The 23,759-nt window shown below is 26.7% G+C and overlaps 2 protein-coding genes and 1 long non-coding RNA gene across 5 annotated transcripts; 2 read left to right on the plus strand and 1 right to left on the minus strand.

The window, feature by feature from the left end:
• The first annotated feature begins 1,202 nt into the window (after window positions 1-1,202).
• LOC107621679 (zinc finger (C3HC4-type RING finger) family protein / BRCT domain-containing protein) lies at window positions 1,203-7,834 on the plus strand. Of its 3 annotated transcripts, XM_088498069.1 has the most exons (8): window positions 1,203-1,334; window positions 1,512-1,685; window positions 1,861-1,994; window positions 2,575-2,749; window positions 3,422-4,024; window positions 4,724-4,903; window positions 5,813-6,020; window positions 7,733-7,834. In XM_088498069.1, the coding sequence occupies exons 1-7, from the start codon at window positions 1,203-1,205 to the stop codon at window positions 5,990-5,992; spliced, it is 1,578 nt and encodes a 525-aa protein (XP_088354195.1). In that variant the 3' UTR covers window positions 5,993-6,020; window positions 7,733-7,834. The 3 variants fall into 3 exon arrangements, with proteins under 3 accessions (XP_088354195.1, XP_088354168.1, XP_088354231.1); XM_088498042.1 differs by lacking the exon at window positions 7,733-7,834 and having other exon boundaries at window positions 5,813-6,344; XM_088498105.1 differs by lacking the exon at window positions 7,733-7,834 and having other exon boundaries at window positions 1,230-1,334; window positions 1,546-1,685; window positions 5,813-6,344.
• A 3,751-nt stretch (window positions 7,835-11,585) lies between these two features.
• Window positions 11,586-12,015, minus strand: LOC107622065 (uncharacterized). Its single transcript, XR_015899272.1, has 3 exons — window positions 11,927-12,015; window positions 11,806-11,848; window positions 11,586-11,714 (listed from the first exon to the last, which is right to left on the minus strand). It is a non-coding gene; the product is annotated as an uncharacterized LOC107622065 (long non-coding RNA).
• Window positions 12,016-14,016: 2,001 nt separating this feature from the next.
• Window positions 14,017-19,592, plus strand: LOC148582021 (protein trichome birefringence-like 19). Its single transcript, XM_016323332.3, has 2 exons — window positions 14,017-14,611; window positions 18,538-19,592. The coding sequence occupies exons 1-2, from the start codon at window positions 14,093-14,095 to the stop codon at window positions 19,345-19,347; spliced, it is 1,329 nt and encodes a 442-aa protein (XP_016178818.1). The 5' UTR covers window positions 14,017-14,092; the 3' UTR covers window positions 19,348-19,592.
• The last annotated feature ends 4,167 nt before the right edge of the window (window positions 19,593-23,759 follow it).

A 23,759-nucleotide genomic window follows, 5' to 3' on the forward strand; every position in this document is an offset into this window, starting at 1 on the left:
GATCAAAGTCACAACTAGTTGGCTATGCAGATGCTGGATACTTGTCTTATCCACATAAAGGGAGATCTCAAACAGGATACCTATTCACATATGGGGGAACAACTATATCAGGGAGGTCCACAAAACAGACGATTGCTGCAACATCCTCTAATCATGCCGAAATACTAGCGATTCATGAAGCAAATCGCGAGTATTTTTGTCTTAGGAGTTTGATCCAATATATTCTGTCATCATGTGGACTAATTGATCATAAGATAGCTCCAACTGTTCTGTTTGAAGATAATACAGCATGTATTGCTCAACTTAAAGGCGGATACATCAAAGGTGATAGAACGAAGCATATTTCTCCCAAATTCTTCTTTACTCATGATCTTCAAAATCAATGGACAATTGATGTCCAACAGATCCGCTCAAGTGACAATCTGGCAGATTTATTCACAAAGTCACTCTCAAAATCCTCATTTGAAAAATTGGTACATGAGATTGTGATGCGCCGATTTCGAGACATTAAATGATGTCGACAAAAGGGGGAGACTGTACTCTTTTTTCCTTGGTCAGGTTTTCTTCCCATTGAGTTTTTCTTAACAAGGTTTTTAATGAGGCAGTCTCCATTGCAAATGATTTTGTACTATTTTTCCTTCACTAAAGTTTTTCCCATTGAATTTTCTTTAGTAAGGTTTTAACGAGACATAATCCTAAATGGACATTCAAAAAGGAGTGTTGTGATAAGATTACTTACGTGGATGCCCATTTATGATGGGCGATTCAGTATTTTCAAGGAAGAGTACATTTAATAAACATTTGAAAAAGCTATCCTATGTACATCTATAAATAGAGAATTAAGCCTCTTAAAGTAACACACAACAATAAAGTATTCCTCTTTGCTCCTTCTTATACACTGCTAACACTTCTCTTTCTTTTTATTATAGATATATAAATTATTCCTATTATATTAAGATTATTCCTATCATAGATATATAACGTTTAACACCTAATTTAGATCACTTTTAAAGACTTCACCACTCATAATCCAATATACAAAAATAAAAGTTCTATTATATTAGCTAATATTAATACTAGATTTTCTACTTCTACTTTTATATTTATTATATCTTCCTTTATTTATTTCACAACACTACCAATAATAGTTTCAATACATTTACTGGCTTGACACTTGACAGCCTTGACAAGTTGGCATTGGTATGTTTTCAACTTTTCATATAAATTCAAATTTGAAATATTTTCATTTCCCGGCAGAACACTCTCTCTCTCTGTCTCTCTCTCCGAATTCTGCAGTGCCATGGAAGCACAAACGATTCACCATCAATCTCACGGTCTCTCTCTCTCTCTCTCTCTCTCTCTCTCTCTCTCGCTCTCTCTCTCTCTCTCGTTTCAGATGCCTGGCTTCCGAGAAAAGCTTTAGGTCATCAAGTGAAATCATAATTTTTTTCCCTTCAAATTTCTGATAAAATTTTTGAATCCAATTGTCCATGGAAATTCTCCGTATGTAGCTTGCTGATGCAGTTATCTCGCTGAATTCTGCAGCTTCTCCTGTTCAAGGAATGGATCGTGTGGTGGCAACGGTGAGCGGCTACCATGGCTCCGAGCGGTTCAATCTCATCAGGCTGATTTCACATGCCGGCGCCAATTACGTTGGGTCAATGTCGAAATCGATCACGCATCTGGTCAGTTTTATTTTATTTCCTTATTTTTCTGAACGAATTAGGTCAAAAGTACGTTATGTGAGGAAAGGAAAGCAAGTGAGAAGGTGAATTAAAACTAAAGTAGTATAAGTGTAGCTTTGATCCTGTTCGATGTTTTTTTTTAATTTATTTTTTATTTATAAACTTGAGTGATCAGATTTGTTGGAAGTTTGAGGGAAGAAAGTATGAGATTGCCCAAAAGTTTGATATAATTATAGTCAATCATCGGTGGATTGAAGACTGCATTAAAGAAGGAAGGCGCGTGCCAGAAGAGTCATATATCTTGCAAAGGTTCTTTTCTCTTTAGCTGCCTTTATTTGGTACCTGTTGGATGATTATACTGGAGTGGCTTTGGATATCATTAAATTATGGCATTCTTATTATGTAGTGATAGATTATATTTGATGGCATCCAATGGCAAGCTTGAAAAGAGTTAAATCAGCCGTTGAAATTGCATAAACGGATCAACTATTTCCATTTTAACTAAGCCATAGTTTAAAATTTCATCTTACTTCTAGAGAAAGATGGTAATCAGGGTACAACTTTTCAAAGCTAGTCCTTGAGATGTTTGTATATAGGGTAGAATTTGTTTTATACGATGATATGATGAAGAGGAGGAGGAGGTGCTTTATTTTTGAATACCGAGTTTGCTGAAGTTTCTTTTGTAGTTTCTCATGTTAGGCTTAGGGAGTATTGATCTTAAATTGTTTTCAGCAGGTGTGGTTATTATTATGTTTGAAAAGTTGCAGATACAGTTAGTTACTTGTCTTTGTAGGAATTCATGTTATTGGTATTTTTATTTTCACATTGTATAAAGCCTGCATGCAGTGAACCTTCACACACTTGTTTTTAAGCTACCTTTCTTCTGCAGTGGATATGAAGTTGGGCCATTGTTACTGGAAGTTCCAATCAGTGTTCCAGCAACTAGATTGACAAAAAATAAAGTTATAACTCATCAAATATATGATATTGACTCTGGAGAGCAAACAACTGAGATCAGTTTTGGAGCTTCGGAAAATTCTGTTTGGGAAGATTTAAATACAAAGGTAGCAATAGCCTCTCCGCTCTTTCTGTTGATTGTTGTTTTGTTGCTCTTGTACATTCTACGTATTTGCCATCATGTATTCATGTCTGTTTCACAAATATGTCACTCCATTTTTTGAGTGGGCCTCAACTTTCATCAAATGTCATTATGAATTGTAAAGGCTCAACCGTGGATGCATAACTATCAACTCAAATTTTTAATCAGTATTTATATGCAGTACGTAGTTACATACTCCATCTAGATTTACTGTAATTTGTTTGGTATCAGTTTCTATTAATAGTTATTGGTAGTGCTTTTAATATGCTGAGAAGCCTTTTTGTTGTAACAATCGATTATGGTATGTTTATGTGGAGCTGGGATGAGATTTTTTCTTCTATTGCTTTGATTCATAGGTTGAAATTTAATGCATTAGTTAACATTAACAATATAAAATAGCTGATGTCTATTAATCTCTTTTTATTGAAGGTTTTCTAAATTACTTTGATACCTTATACCCTTGAATATAGCATTATGGTTAATTGCATTGTTTAAGGTGCAATTTTAGAATGAAATTGAAAAATGTTAAATATTTTGGAACTTTGTCCTTTTCATGCAGTAGACCAAGTGAATGAATATGAATTACTTTTCTATTGTTTTGTGAGGCCTGCTAATCTTGTTTCAACTGCATTTTAAGCATGACAAGTCCATTGCTTATCCTTCTAGACGGTCAAGGAAAGGAAAAAGAAGTATCTGTGCTGGTAATGGAGGTTGTACTGTGGCTGAACCTTCTCCTAAAGGCAGAAGGATTGTAAACAATATTGTTGATGAAGTGGTGTTGGACCCTTTATTGGATGTGGTCCCGGACAACCACCATAATAGATGGGATAGACGAAACCATGATGCTGCAGCTACCACTAGCCTTTGTAGTGGTGTCAATAAGGGAAATACAATTGAAAATGGAGAAACAACAGATGCCGGATTGTCTACTCAAAATGAAACTATCAATGGAACTTCAGATAGCATTGAAGAGATCGATCATTCGAACAATGTATCAGCTCTTAGAAGTTCAACTTTCTCTGTAGAGTATCACCTACCTATGACGCAAATGTCGACAGATACATGTTCTTCTGCTGAAAAGTTCACAGATGATTGTCAGGATGAACATGTTGCTGGCTTACCTACATCCAGTGAGTTATCCTGTGTTATCTGTCACGCAGATTTCAGCGCAACAAGGGGAATTCTTCCATGTGGACATCGATTTTGTTTTGAATGCATTCATAGTTGGGCTAATCATAGGGTATGCCTTTTCTTTAATTTTAATTTCTCTCCTATTCTTATAACAATCTTCTCTTGTATATTCCCTTTTCTTTTGATTTTTTTTTTTTATTTTTAGAAATGCACTCTTTACGTGGTTTCTGATATCTTATCGGAAACTTTGGGTGCCATGCTACTATCTAATGAACAAGTTGTGTATGTATATTTGGGTGTTATTCAGCTGGGTGCTAAAGCTGTTTAAAATTTCTTTAAAAGTTGAGTCAAATAGTATTTTCACTCGACTTTTTTAAAATTTAAATTATGTCAACTTTGACATGAAGTTTACTGTCCTAACATTCATGTCACTTTTTTCCTATTTAGGTCAGATTCTTTGTTAATACTGTCTCAAATTCTGTTTAAAGAAACAGTATGTCTTAATTAGATTTGTGTTGTGTTGACATGGGTAATGAATAAAATGGTAAACAGATACAATAATAGAAGTTGTGATAAATGTTATAGCTCTTTAGCTTTATGTTATGTTTATTTACCCACCAAGTCACAAAAAGACTTGTTGCTGCAGGTTGTAATATTTTGTGCTTTAGTTATTGTCAATCTATAGATTGGGTTCTTTTACAGAGCAATGTTGACTGGATTATTTAGAACTTGTTATCATGTACAGCTTCAGTCTAATATGATTTGAATGTTTCTTTCATGGTCATAATCGGTTTATCACTATTTTTAGACTTCAACGAGGAAAAATGCAACCTGTCCTTTGTGCAAGGCAAGTTTTCAGTCGATCAAGAAGGTTGAGCATGCAGATAAAATTGATCAAAAAGTATACACCCAGACAGTCCCATGTCACAATTCAGCTGAAGATGTTTTTATCGCTCCACATCAAGGATTTCCCGATTACCCTTTTGAGGTATGGTTATCCATTAAACTAGATACTAGTGCGTCAATAAGTTCTCATTCTTTCAAAGTAGTTGAATTCAATATTAGCATCTTGCTTGTACCCTGGCGTTATATATAGAGGGAATTATGCTTGAAATTGATGTTATTAAAAGAAACATCAAGGGAAATAAATTATGGAAAAGAGTAACAGGTGGCTGGAAAGAAACATGGCGCAAATTATGATGCATCATGCATAGTCGTTTAAATGAACACTGAACATTTTCTGGCTTGTAGATTTTCATAATATATAGAATAGTACTACTAAAAATATGATATATAGTAGACTTGCCTGGATTTTATACCCGACAATTTAAAAAGCTTGAGTTGTATATCATTGTGCCTTCAAACTAGTGAATACCTTTTATGTAAATAGAGTGATTAGGAAGAATTTACATGAGTACATGACTCTCATTCTCTTTTGCCTAACCTGGGTTACCTGGCATTTCATATGTATTTTATGTTATGATGTTTGATCAACTTCTAGTTGTGCTTCTCCTAACCATTACTTTGTCTAGATTAGAGGGAAAAACAAGGGAACTAGAAATATATAGATACAAAGAAACTAGAATCAGTTAGGCAGTTACAACACCTAGAAAAGCTGAACATGGTTTGGCATGCAAGACTTCACCTAAGTATTAAATTTTTAGCCTTTTTAACTAACTAACTAGGTAGGCTATTTTTCCTATCTCTTACGTAATACTGAAATTAATATGTTATTAGCGTAATTAAGTATGTTGAAAATGCACGTATAAAATTAAAAACCCAGAAGACTAATCTGAAAGCCTAATTTCCTTTTCGTTTTTTTGGTCATGTTTATAAACGGCCATTCTTTTGTGATAATTCTCCTGCATCCATAATTTTATGTCTTATGCTTATACAGTCCTCAGTGGCAAACTCTTGTGTAGTTTGTGGTGGTCTGGAACCAGAGGATCTCCTTGACAGGTGTGATATTTGCCAAACTCGAAGAATCCATATCTATTGCCTGGACCCTCCTATAACTCCATGGATATGCAATCCCTGCAACCAACTACGGAGAAGTTACTATGATCGCTCGTATTAATTTCCATCATTTCTTCAGTTTATCCAGAGTAAGTGCCATTCTTGGTACATCACTGTTGCTGAGCTTCTTGTAATTTTAAAGAAAAAAAAATTGTTGGTGGCATTTTCTAAGCGATTTCATTTTCTACATCTATTGCACCAATTTAATTTGCCTTTTCATATTGAACTTAATCTAATTGTGAGATTTAGCAATAGTATGCAAGGATTCAATTGATTTTGCTTGTGAATTTCTGTAAGGATTGTTCAACTGCACGTTCATGGGTATGAAACAAGCACCTGAGTACATGTAAAATGTAAAATGTAATTTAACGTTACTGTCTAATATTGAATCTAGCTATGCTTGTTATTATCAGCATGGATGAGATTTTCATGAAAGTAGCATAAAGTGGGAATACTACTAATTGAATATTTTGATTCAAATTACATTGTATGATTTAGCTATAATTGTCTCTCAATTTAATTTGTTATCACTACTGCAGCTTGAAGTCACATCAATATGAAGTTAGGTTTATTTATTAAACGAAAAATCCTGTTTTTCGGGGAGATCTTTTACAAACAAGAATTTAGTTTCTGGAAGCATTACTTTATACATATATCAGTTAGGATCAAATGACATTGGTATTAATTTAAATAAAGTTATACCATTTATAATTTTTTATAGGATGTATTTTTTTATTGATTCAAGCATGCATGAATCATAAGTGCTTGAATCACAATGGCATATAATAAAAGATTATCTATATCAAGTTTTATTGAAACTCGACATTAATAAGCATGCATTTGAAGAACCTTTTGTTTAGATGTATTTTGAACAACTATATTAAGTTGATTTTCAAATTTCAACTATATAAAATAGCATAGTAAATGATTTTAGATTGAAATAAATTTTTCTAAAAATGATTTATATATTTAAGCTTCTAATTCAACTGTATAATATTTACTTAAATTAATAGTAGTATCAATTTACAAAAGTTGTCTAATCTTGTCTATTCTTTAAATGATTATTTATGTGATGATTGTAAAAAAATAATTAATTTTTTATAATATGATGATACATAATTAATTATAGAAATTTTTTTATAATATACCAAAATTAAATAAAGGGATTCCACTTAAAAAGTATTTTTTTGTGTTTCTTTTAAAAGTATATATCATAGTAATTTTTTATTTTTTTAATATATTTAAATTTTTCAATAATTTTTTTTATATTAGATGCCTTATTAGTGGTAAACAAAAAATTACTTTCTTTTATTATTTTATTACTAAACCAAAAAGTAACTCCTCTCAAGAAGATATATGCTTAATCTCTTGTGGTATTGAGAAGTTGCACTTGCAATGCATGCAGCCATATCTATTATCTAGTGTGTTTTTTTCTTGAGTTGTGATGTCACAATCGAGCACACTGCTCTTATGGGCTCACATCCTCGTGCGGCCCCTACTTTGAAGTGAACCTATCAACAAACAAGTTTCCTTTTCATGCCTCTCCCATCCAAATTCTCAACCCTTTCCTATAACATTCTTGTTTTTATCCAACCGACTTATCGTTTTCCTTTTCGTTTGTTGTGTGTTTATGTCCGTATTCTCAGCACTTTCCTGTACATTCTTCTCTAAATTCATACGTTTTTCCCCCTCTTGAATTTATGCATTTTCTCATGTTACCAGCATAAGTATTGTAGGTTGATATATATTATCTTGTCCATTAATTAGATATGTTAATTTGTTGATATAATTTTTTTGTTAGCCACGGTATCCTTCGGTCCGACAGGTCAAGGACTAATCTGTCACAGATCTGACCTCCATTTAAAGATCTGTCGCTGACCAATGAGTTACTACATGTACAAGGTGAAATTCCAATCTCTAACAATTGTTTAATTTGTTGACATATTATACCTATTCTCAGGATATCAAAATAATCGGTTACATTTTTTTTAATTTATAATTACTTAAAAAAAGAGATAGTTTGATGTATAAGTATTCTGTAGTAATATAAGATTCGGAAAAAAAAAATCTTATTTAAATAGTGTAATTTAAAACAACTTAATCTGATAATTAATTCTATGATTTAAATATATGACTTTAAACTCACACGAAGACAACTCAATTGATATTATATCATTATATTTATTTATCTATTGTTCTAATTGAGTCACCAATATAAACGGTCTCGATTCAATGCCACTAAAGTTTCTTAAAGGAATAACAATTAGTGTAATTTTTTTTTATTTCAAATATTTAAACTTGAAACTACTTGTTTACCTACCACTTTGTAACGGCGTTATACTACTCTAACCTATACATATCGTAGTACTTCCTTTCATATCCAATTATCCATACTCTTAGGTAAAACATTCTTTTGTTTCTTATGTAACAGTTGTGCACCAGAAATAACTAGTTGACATTGAAATGTAAAAATTATATTCAGACAAATTTACTTTTATTTAAAATTAATTTTATAAAATTAAATTTATTTAAATTTTAGTTTGACAAATATCAATTTAAACACACATAATAATTGTACAAGTAAAACGCAAATGATAATGACTTTTTACTCATTTAGTATAGGGTAGAATTTTAAATATTTTTATAATACTGATATTCTAAAAATTTTAGTCATGAATTTTAATTATAAAAATATATAATATATATTAACTAAAATTAACAGTTAAAAATACTGGTATTTTAGTAATATTTGAAAAATTTTCTATGGTACACAAACACAAAAAATGTTTAATGCACGATTATTTTTCCGAACATATTCTATATTATAATTCATAAAAGATAATTTTTTTTGGTGACTAATAAAAAATAAATTATCTTATTCTTTTAAATAATATTTATTATTTCTACACATATTTAATAAATAGAATGATGGGACATGGAAAAAGACAATTTCCGTAAAGTTGCCTTTTCCATTCGAAAGTATCCTTTGAACGTTCACTTTCGTGTGCAAGAAAATCGTCGAAATTGGAAGCAACTATTTTGTGGTCTTAAAATGTCTTTTTGTTATACGGTGAATTTTATAGTGTTTATAATTTAGTGTTTAATTTTTATCTAATTTATTTTTTATAATGAAGTTTAAATATTTAATAATTATTTATTTTTATAATTTTAAAATTAAATATTAATTTTTAATTTTTTTAATAAGTTAGACAAATATTTGTAGACATTATAGTAATAATTTTATTACTGTGATGTACGGATATGGGACATTATAAGACACAGAACATAGGGACACACAAATTTAAAATTCATATATGACACAAGAATAGAGCATATATATATAAAATATAAAATATTTTTTAAATAAATTATAATTATATTTTAGTATTTTTTTATATTAAATATAAATTAATTTTTAATTTTTAATGTCTTTTTTAATTATATAAAGTATTTAAAATATATTTGTTTTAATAATTAATAATATATAAATTTTATATTAAGAATAAGGTTGGATACATTTACACGTGATAATATTTAGGTGTGTCTAAATATATTCAAATTTTTTTTTATTTTTTATTAAAACACATCAGAAGACATATCAAATAAATACCAAGTGTTGTATCTAAAATATATCTACGTGAATACAACAATAAAAAAAAGTGTCTGTATGTATGTGCTTTATAGTTTTGTTGGTTTCACGTGCAAAGTCACTGCATCTTAACCGTATTCTGTCACTGCTCTGACTAGGACAACCACTGCACTAACTGCTTCTTCTCTTATTTAAATTCTTTGCCTTAATTTGCATTTAATTATTAAAAGCCACTTAAAGAGTTTAAAAGTGGATATATTGTAAGAGGAATTTTATTATGACTATCGATACGGAAATACGATGGTTATAAACTTTAGATAATATTCAAAAATAATATCTGAAATTAATATTATATTTTTTATCATTTGATTTAGATGAGATTGGACAAGTAGTGTGCATATTAAGCTATCTAGTTAAACATTTTTTCAATTTGAACAAATAATAATGGAATATTTTTTTATTTAGTTCTTATTAGTTGTTTGTTTTTATTTTTTGTTTGTTTTACCTTGTTGCATTGAGTTTTTTTCAAAAAAAAAAAAAATCGTCTCCATAATAAATGTTTTAACTGTAATTAAAAAATTTTAAATTTTTATTTTAAATTTAATTTTAATACACTGTCTATATAAAATAATTATATATATATAATTACATAATTTCATATTAAAAAAATAATTATTTTTTATGTTGATTACTTAAATAGTTATTTAAAAAAATAGATAAAATTAAACGTAACTGTATATTAAAATATTTTACACTGTATATCAAAACGAAACTCTTATATTTTTGCATTAAATGCATTAATAATATATTAAAAAAATTAAATTTTTTATTTTAACTTTGTAACAAATATCCTTAAACACTCTTTAACTAAATCCTTTTTTAAGTTATATCATTCTTATAATTAATATTTTAACAGAGAATGTTATAAGGAAGAAGCACATGCATAATTTTTTTTCTATATCATATTAATCATTCTTAAAACATAAAATCGTAATAAAATTAAAATGGTTTGATTTAATAGATGTGTGTTTGTAACGTAGCATATACTTGTGTCTTGCTTTGTTTAATTTGTTTTATACTACAATATTTATATTAAAAAAAAATCTCGAAAGCCAACATTCAACACAAAAAAGAGAATATCTGAAACTCTTAGAAATAAAAATATTTAAAATTCAACTAAAAAAAATATAAAAAATTTTTAAAAACGAAAACACTCGAAACTCAAAAAAATATTGAATTTATTTCACAACCTACTATAATATTAGCTGAAATTGACTGCTATAATATTAGCAATGTAGTATTACTATGTTTATAACCTTTTAGTTTATAACCAATTGGTTTAGCCACTTCAAAGAATAATCCAGCATCTTATAGGATTTAACTTTAGCCTATAATGTCGTTTCTACCTTTCAAGCTTTATATACTTTATTTATAAGAAAAGAACAAGTGAGGTGACTCACCAATTTCATCATGCAATAAACTTTACATTAGGTTCATGTGCATGGTAAGGTGCGAATTTAAAATTCATTTAAAAAAGCATTTTACTTTAACAGAGTTTATAAATTTCTCTTTTCGTTTACATTTTTTTTTGGTCTCAGAAATAGAATTTAAAAGGTTTAATCATTTTATTAATTCTTATAATTTTATTAAATTTTTAATTAATTTTTTTAACTGAATTTTTATGTTATTTTTAATTTTATAATTAAATTATTTTTAGTGTAAAAAATATTAAAATTAATTGAATATTTTTTTATAAATTAAAAATATATCTATAATTAAAAACTTAATTAAATCTTTAATAATATTTTTTTTTTACAAAATGTTCTATTAATTTAACATTTTAACATAAAAATAACCTAATTATAAAATTAAAAGCAGTATAAAAACTCAATTGAAAAAAAAAAAAAAACTTAATTGTAAATTTGATAAAACTATAAACATTAACAGAATAATTAAACCAATTCAAAACAAGTGAAACAAAAGTGTTGGATGAATTTATCATTGAAGCATTACAAAATGAAGAACAGAAATGAAGAATGAAACACTGAATATTAAACAATAATTAAGCATAAATGCATAATCAAAAAGCAAAGGTTTTGGAGGTGGGTGAATCAGCAATCTTAAGAGTGTCTTCAATAAGCTTTCTAGCTTTTCTGCTCCTTATCTCCATTCTCATGCTCTCACTCTTCTCCACCTTATCATAATAATAAGAATGCTTGTTATTATTATTATTATTATTCTTCATCAAACACCTTATTATTTTGGATTTAAGAGTGAGCACCAACCTTCTCAAACCCATCATCTTTGATTCTGTTCAAAGTTCAAACACTGAAACCCATCTTTAATTCATTAAAAAATAGAAAAGAATAGAAAGGACAATTGGTGATTAAGGAATAGAACCAAAACCTGTGAAGGATTACTCTCTGAATTTAAAAGACACTGTTCTGTTCTGCTTCAATCTTGGGCTCTGTGTTCTTCGTGTGTATTTATTTATATTTACAAGAGGATAGAGCATGAGCTATCAATGTGTTCTATATATATATATATATATATATATATATGTGTGTGTGTGTGAGAATTTTAGTTGCACACACCACTAATTTTATATATATATATTTTTTATCTATTTTCCTTTTTCATTAATCAGTTTTGTTAAAAAGGTAAGAGAGAATGATTGAGAAAAATTTTAAATGTATTCAAATCGTGTAGAATTATATAATATAAAATAGTATTTATACGTGTAAAGATAATTAAAATAATAAAGATGTAATATCTTATAATAAATATTTAGATATGTTAAATAATTTTAATCAATAATAATTTATCCTAATATATTCTAAAAAGTTTAATGCCAAAAGTAGAAAAAAAAATTTATGTATAAATAGTTTTATAAAGTCATTCAATTAGATTTATACATTTAAATTATTTTTTAAATAATTAATTATTTTTATTGATATGATAATATATAATTAATTATTTATATAAAATTATTTTATATTAATAATACACAAAAATTAAATTTATTTTATATTTAAGTTTAATCTTTTTAAGACTACAGAAGATTAATTGAATCCAAAATATAATTTATGTAATTAAATTAATCACGAATTCAATGTATAGATATGATTATTCTATTTGAAAAATGTTACAGTCCTTTCTTAACATTTATTCACCTTTTTTTTTAAGATATATAATTATTAGTATTTTTTAAAATGTTAAGAATATCTCCAATTATAGTTTCAGTTTCAATTTTATTTTGATTCTTACAAAATAACACATAAATATTTATGGGACTATTTATTATAAATAGTAATTTGAAATTAAAAATAGAATTTTTTTTTCTAATATTTAATTTTAATTCAATTAAAATTTTATATTATTTTTTATTATTTCATCAACATAATTATAAAAGTGACAAAATTTTATTGGTTCTCTATCAAGGTGATTCTAATTTTATTTTATCGATAAATTTTAATTTAATATAAATTTCAATTCTAAATCATTTTATTTATTGAAAATGTTAAAAATGATACTCTCAAAATATTTTATTAGAGATGGTCTAAAATTTCTGTCGGTTAGTGTTTTTCCTTTCTTTTTTGGGTCAGTTCTGTTGGATAGTTTTGAGTTATAACTCTCAAACGAATCTAAAGCAACATTGTCACTGATAGAACCTTAGCCCACTAAGAAGCCTGAATGGGAATTTGGCAACAAAATGAGTATGGTTTCCTCTAAAAACTGGGGAAATCCAGGCCCAACCGGAACCATACATGTTTCTCATTAGTCATTACATATATAAAATAAGAAGAGTTTCAAGTGTACAGAAAATACCACCGGTGTTCTAATTGTTTTAACCGTTGATCTGAATTATAAAAAAATATATAATATATATTAATTAAAATTAACGGTTAAAACAACTGGAACACCAATGTTCTCGATATACTTAATTTTTCGATAAAATAGTTGGATTGGTACAATGGTTACTTCGTTAGAATGATTAAACAAGTGCCATGGTTTAAATTTTGTTCTAAATTTTGTTCTATGTGTATGCAACAATTTATTGTGAAAATAAAAAAAAAAATTAAAACATATAAACATATGATAGGGTTAAATATAGAGTTTTGGTCCTATAAATAATGGATTATTATTTGTCTACTTAAGAAATAGAGTTTAATTTTGATGCACATTCACACAATCGTGTAATTACATTCGTTTTTTTGGATAATCATTCACATAATCAATGTAAAAAGTAGTTATTTTTTACTGATGTGATTTACGTAATTAGATGCACATATGAAACTACTTTACACTGACATTGCATTAAAATTAAATTCATAAATAATATAATAAATCTTTTTTTACTAAAGAATATTTAACAATGAGCGATAGATATAATATGTTTATATATATATATATAGTAATCAACTTAGGTTAGCTAGTGATTAGTTCATTAATAAAACCTTAAATAAAGCTGATAAAAAAATATATATAGTTTATATAGTGCAATACTAGTTCCAAATTGTCTCCACCTTTAGCGGCTCCATTCTCTTGTTTCCTGTCTTTGTTCTATTCTTCATGAATTCATTCTCTAAAAATATGAAGATCCAAGACACCGAGCTTCTCTCTTGGAAACAATTAATAACCCCCAAACTAACTTTGCTAATATCATTGCTAATCCTTAGCATACTCATATTAATCACTCTCTCCCCAATTTCTTATTATCCTCTCTTTGGTTACTCATCACTATTGAATATAGAATCCAAACCACATCCACATGAATATGAATATGATGAGTCACAAGCATCAGAATATAATAACAAATGTGACATATTCAGAGGGGAATGGGTGCCGAATCCAGAGGCACCATATTACACAAATGAAACGTGTTGGGCCATTCATGAACACCAGAATTGCATCAAGTATGGAAGGCCTGATTCTCAGTTCATGAAATGGAGATGGAAGCCTTATCAATGTGAACTCCCTCTATTCAATCCTTGGCACTTTCTTGACATTGTTAAGGGAAAATCCATGGCTTTTGTTGGTGACTCAGTTGGAAGAAATCAGATGCAATCTATGATCTGCCTCCTATCAAGGGTATGTTTCATTTCTTCTAATAAAACTATACTCTAGTTAAAATAATGGCTTGAAATGATATGAATTTAATTTTGATATAATCTAAAAATTTTTTAAAGAATTTTAATTTTAATATATTAATAAATTTTACACGCATATTTAATTATATATTGTTATGTCAGTATAAATTATCATTTATTGTTATTAAAAAAATAATATAATTTGAATGATTGTGTAAAATAATTTATATTATAAGTATATCAAAATTAAATTTTTATTTTATTAACCAAAATATATAGTAAAATAACTTTAGAAAAAGTAACAAATTTATCTACTATGATGTCTTACCCTCTTAAATTTTTATTGGGAGCATAAAATTACTAGTTAGCATTGTTGATTGTTTGTTTAAAATTGAAACTCTTAAATCTACAAAAATCATTTTGAACTTTGAAGTAATAAATGAAGTGAATAATCATAACAATACTTCAGAGTTCAGACATCATATCTTGATCACTAAGCATATCATGGATGTCTTCCATATTTTCTACATAAATACTTCATTTTTTACCAATGTAAGACTTTTTAACTACTTAGATTAATTAATAATACGGTTTCACTATGTTACCAACAGTATATCTCTGTCAATTTCTGCCAACTCTTATTTATAATTGTGTTTTATGGAAGTGTCTTTGTGAATGTGTCTAATAAAAATGTCTTTTTTGTGATTGTGTTAAATAGAAGTGTCTTTATAGATATATTTTTTGGATGTGTCTCTTTATATATGTATTTAAAATATAATAATTAATTATTATTGGCAATAAATTGATAGATAATATATTGATACCCTATATTTTTTCTGAATAATAATTCTCAACCTTAAAAAAATACTCCAAACTCACATCTCGACACACACAAAGACCAAATCAAACAGTCGATCAATTTTATCTTATTTGATTTTATATTGATTCAAATTGTGATGTGAATTATATATGCTTTGATGCTACGTAATTTGGTAATCTGATCACATAACAAGCCTTCACTTTTACCCTACCAACTTTTATAAAAGCCGAATTGAGCTTCAATTCATTGGATTAATGATGATACCCTCTTCTCTCCCTCTTTCTAATATTAGGCAGATCGAAATCTAGAGATTTCATACATTTTGGCACTTGAAAGCCATCATTATTATCCTTCTCAATTAAGTTTTAAAGACTTGAGAGAAAAAATGAGTCATCAAGAAGTTCAATCTCCATGTATTAATCCTTATATTACACTCACGTGTCATGTTATATAGTTATTAATTATGAGTAAATGCATTTTTGTTTGTATCCTATTAATTAGTACATATAGATTAGGTGAATGGTCACTTTGATGAAGTTTCTGTTTTTGTCTCTCTCATAAAATAATCACTCTCATAGTCTCATACACGTTGAAAGATAACATAAGAAAATATCACTTATATTTTTAACATGGAATGCAACAAAAAATCAGTTAAAAAATTCAAAATTTTTTATTTTATTTTATTTTATTTTAATTATTAATTATTTTATTTTATATTCTTTAATTACTGTTGAAATAACTAAATAATATAGTCACAAAAAAAAAAGAAATAACTAAATAATATTATATATAATAAAAATATAATTATAAATATTATGTTGTTATATATCAAGTAATAATGTCAAATTATATTTCAGACTTTAATTAGTAATTTATTTGCATTGTTATATGTGTTCGCGCGCACGTTTTGTCTCTTTAATATAATTGTATATAAACACACAACACATTAAATTTTAAAATATAATTTTTCTATAATTTTAAAAATTTTAAACTGATTTCTAATATTTAATTTAATTTAATTTAATTTTCAACATTTAAAACTAATTTCAATTCCATTCTTATTATATAACTCTATTTAGTTACTAGCTATATGTAATATTATTTTCTTTTTCAATTTTATTCCTTTACTCTTAACTTCTTCTCTCTTCTTCTTTTCCTCTTCCATATCATCACGCTTTTCCATCATTAACATCATGATCATAATTACCATTAATCACTATCACTATCACCACTACCTTCACTCTAAACCCCACCATCACAATCAAAATATGAGAAGTGATAGTGGTGGTTATTGTTAATGCTATGTTTGTTTAGATGGAAAATAAGGGAAATTTAATATGGACGGAAAGAAATAGAAAGAAAATATATATTTTTATTTGTTTGGTTTTGAAAGAAAATGTAAAGTGAAAAATACACCAATAGCAAAAAGTGAAAGGAATCCACCAAAAACTTTTCTCTCCAACTAAAGCGAAAAAACGGAAGAAAAATTCATTCCATTCCATCATTCCAAACCTTACCCTTTTCTTTTTCTTCTTTTTATTATTATTATTATTATAATATAAAATTTATATTCCTAACTTGTTATATTATAAATATAATTAAATTTTGTTGTTATTATTTAATGACATTTATAAATATTTACATAATTATATACATAATAACATTATTATATAATATGAAGGATACTATTGTCATTATATAACTTAATTCATTTTTTTTTTAATTTTTCTTTTCAAACAAACAACATAAACTATTTATCTTCCAATATCTTTTCATCTTATTTTCTTTCCATCTAAACACACTCATAAAAATTAAATTTCACTTCTATTTCTTTTCTTTCTATTTCTTTTCACTCAATTTCTCTCCTTCCTATTTTTTTCCGCTCCCAAACAAAGCGTAAGAGAAAAGATGAAGAAGGAATTGAAATGGGTGATAATTTAAGTGGCGTCCATAGTTTAAAATTGAGATAATAATGCGAAAATAAAATTGAAAGAGAGAAAAAAATTAGCTAATTGTTTAATGATTGTAAAAAATAAAATTAATAATAGAAATGAGAATTAAAAGTTATTTCAAATATTAAAAATAATTTTAAATAAAATTATATATAAAAAAATAATTCTAAATTAAACTTTTCAAAAATATCAGAATAAAAAACAATACTTATTAAAATACTTTAGTTTGCATTACTTGTTCTCATAATAATGTTGAATAGCCAATTTAACTCTAATCCATTACTAGATGCTTTATTTGATCAACTTCCACAATACTATTTACCTTGCTTTTTATTATATTGATCTATTCTCTTACAAAAAATGATTGTTGAAAGAGTAGAAATTTAACATGTCATTTATTTTTAAACATGATCATAGTAAAAATAGAAAAGAGATTATTGTTATTTCAAAATTGATGATATCATTTCCACTCAATCTTTTTTTTTTTTTTTGAATTTTTCTAAAATACCTTAATTCCTAATCTCTTAACCTCTGCTGTTCAAGAAGGACATTTTATTTAAAAAAAATTAAAAATTAAATATTTAAAGAGTGTTTATGAATATAGAACAATGCTATATGAAGATACATATTTGACACAAAGTAAAGAAGATCTTCAACTATTTTATTTTATTTTGTAAATATTTTTAGTTGAAATTCACAATTTTTTTTTCAAAAATATAAAACCATATTCATGGACCCTAAATTTCACAAATTTTTAAAGTTTTTTTTTTTAATTTTCTTGTGTATTAATAGCAGTATTTGCTGGGTTTAATTACTCTGTTGGTCTCTATAGTTTCGTGAAATTTTTAATTAGGTCCCTATACTTTTTTCTTTTTAATTGAGTCCCTGCACTAAATTTTTTTTTCAATTAAGTCATTCTTAGTAATAATTGACTTAATTTTATAGAGACTCAACTAAAAAAAAAGAATTGGTATATAGACCTAAATAAAAAGAAAAAAAAGTGTAAGGACCCAATTAAAAAAAAATTTGGTACAAGAACTCAATTAGAAAAAAGTATAAAAACTTAATTAAAAATTTTTCAAAACTATAAAAACCAATAGAATAATTAAACTATTTGCTGAGTCTTCTAATTAATTAATGTTGTTAACCTCTCAGGTGGAATGGCCCATAGATGTGTCAGAAAAATCAGATTTCAATTTCATGAGGTGGAAATATCCAACCTACAATTTCACATTGGCAACTTTTTGGTCACCCCATCTCATCAAAGCCCAAGAAAGAGATTCAAATGGCCCAACAAACACTGGGCTCTTCAACCTTTACCTTGATGAGTTTGATGACAATTGGTCAACCCAAATTCAAGACTTTGACTTTGTCATCCTCAATGGTGGTCAATGGTTCTTCAGGCCAATGGTTTTCTATGAGAAGCAACAAATTGTTGGGTGCCATTATTGCCTCTTAGAAAATGTCACTGACTTGAACATGACCTATGGCTATAGGATGGCATTTAGGGCAGCATTTAGATCCATCAATAGATTAGAGAATTTTAAGGGTGTAACATTTCTTAGAACATTTGCACCATCACATTTTGAGAATGGGTTGTGGAATCAAGGTGGTAATTGTTTGAGAACAAGGCCATTTAGGAGCAATGAGACACAATTAGAAGGTTCCTTTTTGGAGTTGTATAGGATCCAATTAGAAGAGTTCAAAATTGCTGAGGAGGAAGGAAGGGACAAGGGTTTAAGGTTTAGGTTGTTTGATATCACACAATCAATGTTGTTGAGACCTGATGGCCATCCAAGTAGATATGGCCATTGGCCCAATGAAAATGTGACATTGTACAATGATTGTGTTCATTGGTGCTTGCCGGGTCCCATCGACACGTGGAGCGATTTCCTATTACACTTACTTAAGATGGAGGGTGTGAGATCTAACCATGGACAGAGTCCTTATTTGCAGAGAGATTGATTATAGTGTATATCATAAATTATATCTTATTAATCTCTTGAGTATACTATTTTTGAAACATTTTTTGTGATTTATTTTATATGTTATACATTAATTATACCAAAAGACTAATAGTGTATTTTAAATTACATAAAAATAGATATGGTTCAATTACCTTGAATTGGTTGAATAATCAATTAACGGGTATATTTAAGTAAATAATGAAAATTCGAAGTCTATTTTATATATGTAACGATCTATTTTTTCATGATTAAATTCCTGTTTTTCACCTAAAAGTTACTAAATAAGAGTTAGTCCAGATAAATGATCAAAACTCCAAGTATTTATCAGAATTGGATTAAATCTACAATACACTAATGACAACCAATTTTATATATTAAGCTTAGGATACTCAAAAAAAAAAAAAAAAAAAGGGTACCAAGCATATGAGATAAAAATAGAGTAAGTGTTGGGTCCGTTGACAATTCAAATTTTGTGTTGTATATACAATAATTTATTAATTAATAATATTTTTTAAATAAAATTTAGATTTACGCATGGATTAATTTTTAACTTATTAAATTGAAGAATATTGTGTACATAAGATACATTGGAGATAGGTTGGCACTGGACCCATTCAGTATCCCATATTTCCATGAATAAATGAAACAAAAAAGAATAAAATACAAAGTTGCTCCAACTAGTTTAATTATAAAGTGTTGTCATATAAACATTCTATTACAAGTATGGACATTTTTTTAGTTTTATATTAAAAGGAAATTATTTTATTAAAATTAATATGTAATAATAATTTTCTTGTTAAATTTGATCTAAAATGTGTCGCATTGAGCCTATATTATTAGCTCAATAATTGGTGTACATTACTGAAAGATTATTAGTTAGGGACTAGGGGGAGCTGCAAATATGGTTCATTTTCCATATTACAGTTAATAGAGAAAAATAGACCAATTTTAATATATGACAATGGGTACTTCCGAAAATATTTTTAGAAAAATCTTTTACGAACAATATTATTGGTTAGTAAATATTCTTATTTTTTTGGTTAGTATTTAATCAATAATAATATATATTTATATTTATAAGAGTTTTATATATAAAAAAATATATAATTTATATTTATATTTATCAGAATTTATATATATGAATTAATATAATTTGTATTTATATTTTTTAAAATTTATACATATAAATTAATAAAATTTATTTATTAAAAATAGTTTAATATTTATACTGATTAAATGGTGACTAAAATTACAAAAAATTAATTAAACTTTTTTTTAAAAGTTAGAAGTGAGACTCAAATCCAAGACCGTTAAATAAAGATAAAGAAACTATGATATTTGAACTATAATTCATTAGTTGGATAATTAGATTATTATATACGGAGTAAACACTCAATCCGGTCTCTGTCCATTTCTAAACCGTGACTTCAGTCATAATCTAATAATAGAATTTATCACCACAGTTCGTAAATGTAACATTTGATTTTCCTTTTATAAAAAGCCAAATACACTCGTTCTTTTCAACATGTTCTTATTGAATGTGATTTTTGTTTAAAGAATGACATATTTTTCAATAAAATGGTCAAGATTAGCAAACATGACTATAAGTATCTATTGTCACGTTTCACCATCTAAAATTTTATATGGATTATTGGAAGGTTTAGTTATTCTCTAAATTTTCAATTAGGCCTTTATATTTTTTTTTTGATTGAGTCCTTATATCATATTAGATTTCGTAATTAAATCTCTGCCGTGACAAAATATTGAAATTAATAGAATATTTCGTTAAATAAAACGAATATGTCTAATACTTGACTGAATATTTTATATAGTTTAACAGAATATTCCATTAATTTCAATATTTTTGTTACAGGAAAAGTTTAGTAACAAAATCTAATATGGTATAGGGGCCTAATTAAAAAGAAAAAAAAAGTATAAAAACTTAATTGAAAATTTGGTAAAATTATAGAGACAAAAAGAATAATTAAACCTCATTGGAATTTGGAATATAAAAGAGCCTGAAATAGTAGTATAGGGTAGCAAGCCATCAAATACGAATATTTGACTGAATTGTTATATTTGCATATTAAACACATTTTAGATACAATACTCATTTGATATTTGTTCGACACGTGTGTTTTTTATGTTTAATTGTATCTTAATAAAAAAAATAAAAGATTATGTTTCTCTAAACATGCTTGAACATATTTAAATACCATCACGTATCAATATGTCTAACTTTATTTTTAATATATATTCTTAAAATAAATTTTAAAATAATACATATTATTATTTATTAAAATAAAAGATTATTTTAAATATTTTATATAATTAAAAAATATTAAAAATATTAATTTATATTTTAATATTACTAAAATATTTAAATATTATTATAATTTATCTAAAAAATACATTATATTATTTATATATACCGTATTTTCATATCCTGTAAAAAAATAAAATTAGTGTATCTATGACATAATATATCTTGTATTCCTATCAATATCTGTGCTACATATATAAGTTATAAGCAGCAAACGATCGTTAAGAATAGAAGAGAATAACATGTGTCAAAGAAAAACAACATGACGTGAAAAAAAAAAAGGAAATTGTTTAAAAAAATGACTTGACTGGGAAGGGAAGGGAAGTGTGGCAACTGCTAAGGCAATGGCAGATAGAGTTTGTTGGATGTTTCGTTAGATTCAGTTGAACATCAATCATTTCATCACAAATTATCACAAACACTTGACATATATATATATATAGATGTTTATGCATCAGAGCCTAATGATCGCTGAAAGCTCTCGAGACATTTTTCCAACGAATGAACTAACTATAAAATTTAAGAAACATTTTAAGTATACCAAGAATACCGGTGTTTCAGTCGTTTTAACTGTTGATTTTAATTAATATATTATAAATAATTTTTATAATTTAGATCAACGATTAAAACAATTAAAATACCGGCATTTTTAATACACTTGAAATTCTTCCTAAAATTTATAATACTATGTGTAACAAAAAATTATTTACTAAATTTGTCATATTTGTATATTTTTATATATTTTTACATATTGTATGATGGTGTAGATAATTAATTTGCAATGCATTAATTTTAGCATATTGATCAGAAAATTTGTATGAATCTATCCAATGTTAACCTCAAACTTCAACCAATATATGACTAAAGTTATGTAAAATTTTCACATTCCTATTCTCTAGAATACTTCATTCAGTAGCACTATGATCATTATTATTCTATTATTTGATAGAAACGAACATGGATCGATAGGGTGGTTAATTCACTCGTTAGTCAAGTGTCAATAATTTGAGTAAAGCTCAAATTCGCAATAGATTAATATTTTGCTTGTGGAATTAGAAACTACTGTAAAAAAACCCCAAAAAAAATTTTTGATAGGAGTGGTCAAATCAATTGTTATATGTGTAGATAAAATTCAAGCTTTGCTTGATTGCTTATCTTGAAATAAATGAAAAATGTATACCCAACAACCAAAACACTGTTTCAGCCTGCCATTGATGGCATGAGAACCCCACCACATATACTCCAACACCAAACTGCATCCAAAACAGTAGTGTTGAAAATTATTTAAAAAATATATAGGAAGAATTTATTATCGGTCACAGTTTTTTGGATCATAAAGAATGAATTTATTATTATAAATTTGGGTAAACTATAAAAAATGCACTCGAATAATTTTGTTGTCGACAAAAATACACTCGAATTTTGTTATCAATAAAAATATCCTCAAATAATTTAAAAATGCAACAAAAATACCCAACATTAAATATATATTCTCAAAAAATACTTTAGAGATTGAATTTTAATGTGATGTTTTGCAAGTATGAATAAAAAAATGAGATATTTTTATTTTTAAATTTGGTGATTTTCGCTAAATATATATTTTTTGTGATTTTTTTGTCAACAACCAATAATACTTTTAAAAAATGTGCTTAACAAAAAATACCAAATTTTAAGAATAATAATAATATCTCATTTTTTTAATCATATTTGTAAAAAATCACATCAAAATTCAATTTCTAAAACATTTTTTGAGAAATACATATTAATGTTGGATATTTTTGTTGCGTTTTAAAATTATTTGAGGAAATTTTTATCGATAGTGAAATTCGAATATATTTTTCTCAGAGAAAAATTTATTTAAGTTCATTTTTGGTAGTTTACCCTATAAATTTTGAAAGACTATTTTGTTTCATAATTTTCTTATTGGAGTTTTCGAGTGAAAATAAAAAAGAAGCTAATAATACTGAAACTGCCATATAAAAAAGGAAAGAGTAAAGTATCGTTAAGGATAATATTGAATCACTTTTATAAACGTTAAGGATATAAATTGGACGATTTAAACGTTAAGGACACAAATAGGACTTACC

This window comes from Arachis ipaensis, chromosome B10, assembly GCF_059453495.1.
Source record: "Arachis ipaensis isolate K30076 ecotype BB chromosome B10, ASM5945349v1, whole genome shotgun sequence".
NCBI classification, from domain to species: domain Eukaryota; kingdom Viridiplantae; phylum Streptophyta; class Magnoliopsida; order Fabales; family Fabaceae; genus Arachis; species Arachis ipaensis.